Below are 12,294 nucleotides of genomic sequence, written 5' to 3'. Positions count from 1 at the left end.
CGAGTTCTGAAGTTGTCATGACTAGGGAACAAAGACAGAAAAACAAAAAGGGGAAAGAAAGAAAGAAAGAAACTTTGTTGTATTAAGAGCATAAATTGATTGGTTGGAAGCGCGCAACCCAAACATGTTGACTCCCATCTCTCCCCCTCTCTCTCTCTCACTATACACACACATATATATATATATATATATAATGGTCGACGCCTCTCAGAATGATTTAAGGGTTGTAAAAAAGTAAAAAAGAAGAAGGGGATGAACAATGACGGCTGATGACTCAAATCTTTATAGACAGGTTTTAGAGGGGTATTGATGTGACTGTGAAGTCAAATTTGTCAAAGAATCTTTATATATATATAAATAAGATAGTGGAAAAAAAAAATTCTCCTAAAATTTGTATTAATAATTTGTATTTAGTATTGTATTAATAATTTAAAATTTTTAATTATTTTAAAATAATAATAAATTTTAAATATATAAATTTTTCAATACTAATTATGGATTTTTTAATACATTATGTAAATATTAAATATTTTATTAATTCGTTAATCAATCAAAAATAAATACTATATTTATAAGAAATATGAATAGACACTTAAAATATTAATTAAGTCATAAAAAATTGTTTATTAAATAAAATCTTATATTTATATAATATGATAATATATAATATGTATATAAAAGTAGGATAGTCTAGAAAAAAAAAATTCTCCCAAAACTTGCATTAATAATTTATATTTAGTACTTATTGCATTAATAATTTGTATTTTTTAATTTACACTAATAATTTAAAATTTTCAATTACTTTGAAATAATAAATACTAATTAGTGTAAAATTAATAATAAATTTTAAATACATGAGTTTTTCAATGCTAACTATGAATTTTCCAATACGTGAATATTAAATATTTAATTAATCCGTCAATCAATCAAAAATAAATATTATTTATGAAAAATATGAATAGATACTTAAAGTATTAATTAAGTCACAAAAAATTCTCAATTAAATAAAATCTTATTTTTATATAATATAATATATTATATTAAGGTAAGAATAATTTGCAATTTTTTTTTCCTCCAAAAATTTGCCAAACTATTTTTTGCCTCTAAAATTTGTATTAAATTTGCATGGATTTTTTGATAAATATTAATAGACAACTTAAACTATTAATTAAGTAATAAAAAATTGTCCATTTATTTAAAATCTTATCTTTATATCTTTATTCTATATATATATATAATATTAAAATAGGATAATCAGACAAAATATTTTTCCAAGTGTCAATTAATGGTGAATTTTTTTCCCTAAACAACTTGTATTAAATCAAATGTAGTGATTAATTAATTATTAATTTTACTTTAATAATTATATTATAGTCTTGAAAATATAATATCTTAACAAATCCATAAAAAATTATTTAAAGTTGTCAAATGTTTGGATTTTTTAATACTAATTAATATTTAAGGTATCACATTTTTAAGACTATGGAAGAAATTAAAATTCATATTTTTAAAGTTTTATTATTATTGAAAAACTTATTCTTATTCATATTTAAGAGTTTTAATTTATATTTATAATATAATAAATAAAAAATAACGAAGTGGATATATTATAAATTTTATAATATTTATTTATAAATAAATGTAATATAATAAATAAAAAAAATTATAAATATTTTATCAAGTGATATGTTAATTATTCTTTAACATATTAAATGACGGTATATTGGATTAAGAGTATTTTTCATTAACATATTGAATAGTGAATAATTAATTAAATTTAAATTTTGATAAAAAATTAAAAATTAAAAAAATATATAATTATCAATTCTATTATAATTATTTAAAATAACGAGTTTAATTTTTTATTTTTAAATTAAATTATCCCTGAGTTTACCACTAGTTTAAATAAAGCAACCAAAGTCAGGACTAAATATAGAGCGACGTAGGCAACAAAGATGCCAGAGTAATAGGTGGCTGACGAGTTCTAAAATTGTCACGACTAGGGAAGAAAGAAAAAATATATATATATATTTTTATTATATTAAGAACATGATTGAAAATTATTAAACCCCCAACATTTTTATGCTATTTTTTTTCCACTTACACGTTACAAGGAAATAAAAACAATAAAAGCAAAAATATGCAGAAACATATTTTTTCTCACCAATCTTAGAAAACAACACAACCAATAAGGTTGCGTTCTCTTTACTGTTTTTAAATTATTTTTAATTTTTAATTTTTTAAAATAATAAAAATATGTTCTCTTTGCTATTTTTGAAAATAAAAAAAAAATTATAAAGAAAACTCAAAATAATAAAAAATTATTTTGAGTGTTTTCATCCAAAATAAACTCAAAACTCAAAACACATTTATTTATTTATTTATATTTTATTATTATAATGAAAAAAATATTACAAAATTCATTAACTTTAAAATGTAGATATTTTTTTAATAATTTATAAATATTAAATATTTTTAATTTACTAAATAATTAAATTTATTGAATAAAATATTATTAAAAAATTATTTTTAAAATTTCAAAAGAACGCGTTTTTTAATTTTCTATTTTGAGAAATAATTTTTTAAAATGACAAAGAGAACGCGTTTTCAATTTTCTAAAAATAGACTATCAAAATAGAAAACTGAAAATGAATTCAAAATTAAAAATTAAAAATTAAAAATTAAAAATTAAAATGTAAAGAATACGCAGCCTAAGTTTTGTGCTTATTTCTGTTTTGAATCTGCGATGTCTAATATCCAGTGATTTGGTTGTTTGATGAGTAAATCTGTTCAATCCCTTCCTTGCTTCCTCCTTTTATTACATCTAGATTTTCTTAAAATATGTGGCATCATTTATTTGCAGTATTCTGGAATTGATAGGTGTACTACCTTGAGGAGTATCCACTGCCTACTTTTCGAATGTTAATGTGGAAAACCTATTGCTGTAATTTTTGCTTCTATGAAACATTATTCTTGTGAAGTAGAATGAATGTCAGTAAGGGAAAATTTTATTAATTTAATTGTATTCAGGTCAAGGACAGGTAGGGGACTATGAACCTATCCCCAACTCATCCTCAACAGGGTTTTTGATTCATGCACCCAAACCCACCACCCCATAAGGGGGCAGGTTTGGTGGGTACCCTCGAGGTAAGTCCCCATTGCCATCCCTGAGTCTAAAGAAAACTGTAAGACATCCATTCTACTTGTGTGAAATTGCAAATTCATTTTTATTCTTCCTACTTGACGTAATAAAAAAACTTGCGAGTGCCTTTCCACTATACCTTACTGAAATCCAGTCAGAGGTAGCATTTTCCATGCAAGAAAGCTATATTGGAAGGCATTTCTATCGGAAAGCTCTTTGAAATGGTTGCCATTATCTTTCTCTTTTAGTGAAAGATATCATCACTACCTATCTCCCCTTCTTCAATCTTCCCATATGTATAACTCAAACAGTATCACAAATAAAGGATGGCAATGAGATTGGGATTTGATCAAGTTTCAAAACTTAATATTAATTTGAAAATAAATTAAAAGTACATGGATGAGACCACCTCTAGAGAAATGCACGTGCCTTTGAGCATGCATAGGGCATACACACAAACCAACCTAAAATAGTAGAAGACACTGAAAACACATATGGCGAAACAGAAACTTGATAACTGAAGTGAGCACAAAACATCAAAGTTAAAAATTATTTTATATTAGAAGTAGAAGTACATTTTATCAGGACCAAATATGGTGAAATTTATAACTCAAAATGCCAGAATTAACTCCACGATAAGCAAATTTCCTGATGATGCAGTCCAAATGACAATAATTCTTTGCAGTTTGCTCACATCCAAAGGTTGTGCAAGTCACCCAATAGGTTACCAGCGAAACCAGCAATAGGATTTCACTTTCATCTTCCTCAGGGGCCAAGCTTCACACCCCTGTCAAAATGGATCGACCCAGCCCAATAAAGCCAATTTACTTAAATACTTCCAACAAAAAAAGGGGAAAAAAAAAAGGTCCCCCTGAAAATGAGCAACAATCACAAGAAAATGAATTCCAAAAGTTCATTTGGAATTGAAGTAACCAGAGACAACCATGAAGTAAGTAATATCATAACTATTCAAAGCAACAGTCTCAGACTTGCCCCGAGTTCAAATATAAAAAGGTGCACCTTTTTCCAGCTTTCAGTTGAAACTATTAATACCAAGTAGGAGAAACAATGAATTTCTACTGCAAGACGGTACATATAGCCCAAATGGTTGATCATGAAATATTGGCGATTCGAAACAATAAAATCAAGATGAACCCGTGTTTATAATTTTCCTATATGTATGCACAGAAATCAATGACTGGACTTGAAAGTGTAAGGCTGTGGAAGTGTCAACGGACCTCTCCTGGACTCACTGTCAACCAAAAACCTCTGAAGCCTCTTCTTGGAAGCATGCTGCCTATCGAAATGCTTCACCTTCACAGAAAAGTTCCGAGAACAAACACATCTCAAAACCAAAATCCAAAAACAGCTAAAGGAAGCAAATAAAAAAAACCCCAGATATTTTCAAGAAATTGAAGAATTTACCCAAGTAGGTCGACATTGCTTCACATACTCAACCCTAGATTTCTTGCACTCGACCGGGTACAGTAGTCCTACCGACGCGATTTCGGTGGGTTTCTTGTTGGATTCCCTCTCCAAACACGCATAGAACGCGTCTCGAGCCTTGTCAAATACCATCAATTTTACAAAGCTCGTTTGAGATATATACAAAGATACACATACAGGCATAAATCTTGAAGGAAACTGGTCTCAATAGTACCTTGTAGCACGCTTGTCTTGCTTCATAGAGGACGTCAGCGTGGATATTATCACGGTTTTGCACTGCGTAGGTTTCCAATGCCATTGCCCTGCCCCTGCTCTGCAAATCTCTCTCTTTCTTGGAGAGGCAATTGTGAGAGAGCAGTGAAGAGTCGAAGGGAGGAGGGGGGGAGTTAATTGGGCTGGCCGGGATGACCCATTTACAGCCCACTGGGCCTCAAGTTCCGATCAGGCTTTTGGAAAAATAGATTCTGTCTATCCAACAGTTGTTCCATTTTAATTCTATAACTTCAATTTAGCTGTAAAAAAATACTTATGTTTTTAACTCTATTTTAATACTTTAGTAACACTTTTAAGCGTGTTGATATCATTAATTCTGTTTTATGACTTTGGGTTGCTGTCATCTGTTGCAGTGCAATGTGGCTTCATGTAGTATCCACATCTCTTCTTGAGCCCAATTGATTGATTATTCCGTTATTGAAGAATCAAGTTCTTAAAATATGATGGGCCAAATCTGGGCCGATTAATGTGTACTCTTAGCTAAATGGACCGAATGGATCCATAATTTGCCCTATCGGGAAAAAATATTTAATATAACGACAATGCTAAAAGTCTAAATAAATAGGGGTGAGCAATCGGTTATAACCGAACTGAACTGTCCAAAAATTATGAATCGAATCGAACCAAACCATATGCAATAACCGAACCAAACCGATCGACTAACCTCAATAAACCGAACTAACAGAAACCTAAATCGTGCTAACCGAACCGAATAAAAAATTGAACTGGAAGACAAAATAACCAAGAGACCGGTTTTGTTGTTGCTGCCAGCTAGCAATTCCGATGATTGGATTCCCCCAACCACGATGACCCACATACCCAAAAACTAAAAGCATCTAATAGTGGGATTTTAGTAGATATAGGTTTCAAAATTTCAATGTAAAAGAGAAATAGCCGACAAACTTACCGAAAAACTATCGCTCGTAGTCTTTGTCTTCGCCATCGATGACGGCCACGGATGATGGAGAGAGAAAGAACAAATGAAGAGATGAAGACGAAGAGCCTTCGGCTAGTGCCTAATCTACGAAGCATCAAAGAGCCTTCATCTTCGCCTTCGTCTTCGTATTTCGCCATCGCCAGATCTATGAACTTGAACTCGAAGAGAAGAGAAGGACAAAGAACGAAGAGACACGAGAGAAAGATAGAGAGAGAGAAGAACAAAAAATAGAGACAAGCCCATGGGGTGTTGCGCCCGCGTGAGGGGGGCATTTTGGTTCGCGCAGGGGGGTGTGGTTGGTTCGGTTCACCAAGGGCTATTTGCTATAAGTTTGGTTTGGTTCGATTTTTTGAATATTTTTTTCAAAATAATCGAATCAAACAGAATAATCGATTTTTAAAGAAAAATATAATTGAATTGAACCGTTCTTTTTGAAAAATTGAACCGAACTGACCAAATTTATCGATTCAATTCGATTAATTTGATTTAACCAAACTTTCACTCACCCCTATAAATAATATTATAAGCTGATACCCTGTTATCATCTACTCGAAGTCTAAATATACGAATATTGGTAATTTTTCATAAAGGAAAGAGTAACTTTGTGGGCAATGGTGCTAAGAGGTTATAAATATAAAAATACTGTGCTTGCATTATATTTGATACGACTTTGTAGTCAGGACACTTAATTTCCTGCAACCAATAAAAGCCAACAGCAATGGCACAAAGGGAAATATCCATACCCCGGGGAAGGAACTAAAAAGCTCGGCTGCTTTATTACTCAAATTAATATAAAAAATATTATTAGTACATTGTGTTATATTTTATGTTATAAAATATAATTAAAATATTTAAAATATTATTTATTTAAAGTGATAAGATGAGTGAGTAAGTCGTATGATTAAAATATTTTTTATTATAATGAAATATAAAAAAATAAAAAAAATACAATATAAATTATATTTTAATCATTTATGTACGAAATATATACAAGTAACATGGCGTAATTAATATATCCTTATCCAAGCAAGTGAGCAGTGGGCCACTTGCATCCATCGTAGGGTTGAAATGAATCAGATGAGTTGTGGGAAATAAAGGTGCGTGGGGGAGGGCACTGGGTGTAATTAAGAAGTACAAAGGCATCGTCATCAAGACACACTAAATGATAAATGGGGGGAACTAATAATAGTGGGTTTGAGTGCTTGGGGACCAGCAGTAGCAGCAGCAGCAGCAGCAGCAGTAGTAGTACTACTGGAAGGCCGGCGCTGCGCTGGCAATTGGCATGGATTGATTTAGGCGTCCTTGATTGTTGGTCTTTATTTCCATTTTCAAAAGCGAAAAAGAATATTTCAAACTGGGAAGGAAAAAGGAAGGGAGTGCACATCTTCTAGATGGGTCTACCATAAATGGAAGCTTGTGGGTTGAATTGAAACTGGAAGTGCTGAATAAAATCTCCACCACATGTTCCACTTATGGTTATTTTTACCACATCAGGAGCTTCTTCCCCCGCCCGCCCCCCCGCCCACTTGCTTCCATGCTGTTGTCATTTGCCAAAGTTCAATGAATTGCAAAAGCTGACAGCAGTACCCACTAACACCACCTCTCATCTACTGCTCCTCCCCCAGCACACTTATTATTATTACTATTATTATTATCATGCCATCCAGGCTATTAACATTTTGTATAAATTGCTACTTTTAGATCTAAAGAATGGTCAAACTGGCTCTCATGGTTTAAATGAAACTAATCTTTGCACACCTCTATCTCCCTCGCAATTCATGGGCTGGAGGGAGTAGAGCAATTATATTATATATAATTAATTAATAATAAATGAGAGATGAAGTACTATATATTCATCACACTATATATATTTATATATATGTTCCAGTCATTAATTAGATGCAAATTCTCCAGTATTCTAACAACTCGTTTGGTACATTTTTGAATTAAATATTGATAAATAAATTAATAATAAAATTAAATAATATTATCCTTATATTTAATAGGGAAAGAAAGATTCCTAATGCATTATTATAGAGTTAAATACATCAATAATTATTGAACTTTACATTTTACTAATTACTTAGTTACTGAATTTTAAAGTGTTACCAATTACTCATTCATCTTTCAACATTGTTTCTCATTCTTACTCGTTAACTCTTAGTTAGTTGGGTCAACAGTTATGCACACGTGTCAAACGAAAAATTAACGTAAACTGATTGTGTATTTATTGTCAATCACAATATGCCATGTGTACTACCCTCAATCACCACCAAAACCCACCTCATCCTTCCTCCTTTCCCCTTTCTCTCTCCCCCTACTGCTACTACTAGCGTCACCTTCCCCCCCCCCCCAACTACTACCGCCCCTCCCATTTTCCTCTACCACCCGATGTCTCTTCCACCCACCCCTGCCCTTTGCCTACTATTTGTCTCTCCCTTACTCTCTCTTTGTTTCTCACCTACTGAGCTTGGGGCCCTTTTGGTTGCCTGATTTTGCGGCAGTGACGAGTCTACTAATGCCGACGAAACTAGAGACGAGAGAGAGAAAGAGAAAGAAGATGTGGGTTTGATGGTGGCAAAATCAAGCAGTAAAAGGGGTTAGTTCAAGAGAGAGAGAGAGAATAGGAGAATTGAGGAGATGCCGACAGAGGGAGAGGGAGGAGGGGGGAAGGGATGAGGAGGGTGGGTTTTGTGGGGATTTGAAGTAGTACACATGACAGATTATGATTAACAATTAATGCACAATCAACCCACGTTAGCGCCACACAGGGGTGGATATATGAGTGTTCAAAAAAATCGTTAGACCGCGATTTTCGGTCGAACTGAACCGAACCGAATCGGTCGATTTTTTGAATTAGCGGTTCGATTTAGTTTGAAAAACTGCCAAACCGCGAGGTTTGCGGTTTGGTAGACCAGCGGTTTGGTCCAAAATCGAACTGCCCGCATATAATATAATTTTAAAAAAATAATTTATATATTATAAATATAAAAAAGGGTAGCGCCAGGCAAGCCTCTTTGCCTCTTCCTCTCCCCTTTCTCTCCCTTTCCCCCCCAACCAAACCCTAATCCTAAGCCATTTGCACCCACCCGCGCCCTTTTTCTCTCTCATTTTCCTCGGACATCGCCAGAGACAGGGAAGGCGATGAGGAGAGCTTCTGGGTCTTGGGAGCGAGGCAATAGTACTTCTTTGTGGTCTTCCACCACCTTGCGACTAAAGGATTGGAAGAAGAAGAAGTGGGCAGCGAGCTGATGAAATCGAAAATGATAGATTAAGAGTATTTTTTTTTACTGAATTATTAATAAAATTTATTTTTTTATATTAAAAATTATTTTTAATTGTGATGTGTAATTTTATATCTCAAAAAAAAAAAAAAATTAACCTTCCCCTATATAGATTTTTAGATCCACCTCTGTCGCCACATGTGTTTTTCGTTTGACATATGTGCATAACCATTAGCTCAACTAACGAAGAGTTAACAAGTGATGGATGAGAAACGATTTTAAAATATGAATAAGGAACAAATAACATTTTAAAATTTAGTGATCAAGAAGTAATATAATACAAAATTGAAATAATTATTGATGTATTTATCTCCATCATTAATTATACCACATCATTAAGTATTGATGTCCTTAAATAAATATCTTAGAAAGACCTGTTATATATTAGGATTCTTTAGTACTTCATTTGTCTTTTTATTTAATTAAAATTTAAACCATTGCATATAAGTTGCAGTGTGTATTAAGATATTATATTTTGCTTGGGCTGTCGGCATCTTTTACTTTTGCTAACGTTATTTTTACACAATAGTTTACCAATTAATTACTTTAAAAAGACTCATAATGTTATAAGTATTAACAGTATCAAAATAATATAAACAACTAGCAATGGCGTTTACCATTTCAGGATTCAGATAGCTTCGTTGGTTTTTTCTACAGTATTTTCTCACTTACCAAACATAAGGAAGCATAAATAAATAAATCAATCAATCAAATGTGTGAAAGGACTGGCCTGTTAATAAGCTGATCGATGTTATAGGCTTCTAGCTGCATCTAGATAAACACAGTATTTTCTCACTTACCAAACATAAGGAAGCATAAATAAATAAATCAATCAAACGTGTGAAAGGACCGGCCTGTTAATAAGCAGATCGATGTTATAGGCTTCTAGCTGCATCTAGATAAATTATTTTTGTATAAAAAATCAATCAAATGTGTGAAAGGACGACTGGCCTGTTAATAAGCTGATCGATGTCATAGTCTTCTAGCTGGATCTAGATAAATTATTTTTGTATAATCTCACCTCATATGCAGTGTACTCTATATATATAGATAGCAAATAACAAATATATGGACGAAACAATTTCTAATTCATCTCCCAGCTCTTTTATTTTGGTCAATTTAATAGCTTTCGATTTTTTAATTTAAACTCCCTCGGAAACTTTTGAAATTATTTACTTGGTTCCTAAAATATTAATTTTTTTAGCTCAAATTAACCCCAGAATTAAATCATTCAAGACTATTCAAAAGTAACTTTTAAGTAAGAACTAAACTAATATAAATTAAATAGTTGAAACTTGGAAGTCCAAATTAACGATTTTCTTTTTCATTAATCTATCATTAGGGTATATATAGAATCTTACCCATCTAACAAATATACCAAAAGAAAAGAACAATTTTCTGCCCAAAATGCTAGACTAGTTAGGGCTGCAAGCCTGCAAGAACAATTATATTAAACAAAAAAGAAAGAGAGAGAGAGAGAGAGAGAGAGAGAGAGAACCAAAGGATCCATGAAGTTGAGAATAATTGATTGGGAAATTGAGTTTGTTTCTAAATTAAGTGAGGCGTGACATCTTTAAGTGTTATATTTTAATTAATTTAATGAATTTTGAATAAGATGTTAGGAAAGTACACAAATATTTTTGGGAACTTGATCAGCAATTTGCTTTTCCCAAAGAGAGTAGTACATGCTAATGGAGTGGTACATTTCTGGAGCATCAGGACTTTGGGAACGTAATTCCAATAATTGGTGTTGATTTCTCTGCCGCTCCTGGAATGTTATGATGAAAGGTTAGGAAATCTAAGGTACTTACGACTAAAAACTAATGAATGAAGACAATCTTTTATTAATTATTGTTATTACTTATTAGCAGTACAAATTTTCTGCACACCAAAATGCAAATTAATAAGTTAATTTCATCTTGTTTTGACATTTAAACATAATTAATAAAAGGATAAGATTATTTCTACAAATAATTGTTAAACCTAAAACCAGAAAAAAAACAAATTTAGATATAATTGGAGCCAAACATAATAAAAAAACACATTTGCAGATACACATAAACCAATTTTGAATTAAAACATCAACAAGCAAATCATTATTTACTTAAGTGAGCAAAATCCTTATTCTTAATACATGCAATCTTATTGTTTGCAATCTCATGGATATTTCCTTTATTTTTATTTTTAAAGTTTGTTGATTAAGCTATTTTGTTATATTATTTTATTTAGAAAAAAAGCTCACATATTTCAATCATTTTCAATCTCTTGAGTCATTGTCTCTCAAAGTAGTGTATTATCAAAGAACCTTCTTGCTCTCTTACTTCATATATATAGGGAAGAATAATGGTCCTATAAAATTAGATATGTCAAGAGATGCAGCAATGTCAACAGGTATGTGGATATTTTTGGTGAATTATATATTAGTGATTGAAATAATATTCTTGTCAAAATTAAGTCAGATTTTCATAAAATAAAAAAAAAGGATCGAATCAAATCGAGCACAATCATTACCATGGCGATTTGTTTTTTTTTTTTTCTTGTTAAACTTTTGCAAATGCCTTATGGGGCTTTCTTTATCCTTTGATGGTTAAGTCAAAGATTGTCATTACTCATTAGGTAAGCACAAAAAAACGAAAAAATACAAAGGCTGAAATAGAAGAAATAATGTCAAAATTAGATCACTTAAATCTCAATGTGATATGATCTTATCTTTTAAGTAGGTCAAAGATTTGGATTGGGTGTGGCCTGACACATTCGGGTTGATCTTATTACCTAATACCAATTTTGGCATGACTATCCTTTTTGAATTTTCTAGTATGATGGGACATGAAAAAATTTGTTGCTATTTGAGATGATATGGTGCGTTTTGAACTTAGATACTAACTCAATTTACTAATTGCACATTACTTCTATATATACCAATGTGAACATATGTTAAAAGTTTAAGGGTGAAACATTAAATACTCCTATCAATTATATATAAATGTGTGACAAGTTTCAATTTTTTGAGATTGTCCCCAAATTGAGGTATTGGTTTCATTATATAGAACAACGCATGGCTTTGTCGGTGAATATATGTGTGTGTTTTGTGAGCCCCAAGAGCCCAAAGCCGCCTACAACTGCAACCAACCATAGCTTCATACCAGTTTGAACCAGCTAGAAGGATCCATAACCAATTTAAAGAAGGCCAATAATGGCATGCATGTTAGTGA

General features: G+C 31.6%; 1 protein-coding gene across 2 annotated transcripts; it reads right to left on the bottom strand.

The window, feature by feature from the left end:
• Positions 1-3,678: 3,678 nt before the first annotated feature.
• On the bottom strand, positions 3,679-4,970 carry LOC127806519 (uncharacterized). 2 transcript variants are annotated; one of them, XM_052343871.1, is made up of 4 exons: positions 4,803-4,970; positions 4,568-4,705; positions 4,381-4,456; positions 3,679-3,929 (listed from the first exon to the last, which is right to left on the bottom strand). In XM_052343871.1, the coding sequence occupies exons 1-4, from the start codon at positions 4,884-4,886 to the stop codon at positions 3,922-3,924; spliced, it is 306 nt and encodes a 101-aa protein (XP_052199831.1). In that variant the 5' UTR covers positions 4,887-4,970; the 3' UTR covers positions 3,679-3,921. The 2 variants fall into 2 exon arrangements, with proteins under 2 accessions (XP_052199831.1, XP_052199830.1); XM_052343870.1 differs by lacking the exon at positions 3,679-3,929 and having other exon boundaries at positions 3,942-4,456.
• Positions 4,971-12,294: the final 7,324 nt, after the last annotated feature.

The sequence above is a fragment of the Diospyros lotus genome, chromosome 7, assembly GCF_014633365.1.
Source record: "Diospyros lotus cultivar Yz01 chromosome 7, ASM1463336v1, whole genome shotgun sequence".
Lineage (NCBI taxonomy): Eukaryota > Viridiplantae > Streptophyta > Magnoliopsida > Ericales > Ebenaceae > Diospyros > Diospyros lotus.
Note: the sequence above shows the minus strand (reverse complement) of the source record. Positions and strands in the feature narration are given on the sequence as shown.

What these genes read in the sequence shown, in the direction of transcription:
- LOC127806519 (XM_052343870.1), bottom strand. Translation starts at nt 4,886, where the DNA reads ATGGCATTGGAAACCTACGCAGTGCAAAACCGTGATAATATCCACGCT. An exon ending in CAAGACAAGCGTGCTACAAG is followed by an intron (nt 4,706 to 4,802) that starts GTACTATTGAGA and finishes GTATTTGACAAG; the next exon opens with GCTCGAGACGCGTTCTATGC. An exon ending in AGCAATGTCGACCTACTTGG is followed by an intron (nt 4,457 to 4,567) that starts GTAAATTCTTCA and finishes TTTTCTGTGAAG; the next exon opens with GTGAAGCATTTCGATAGGCA.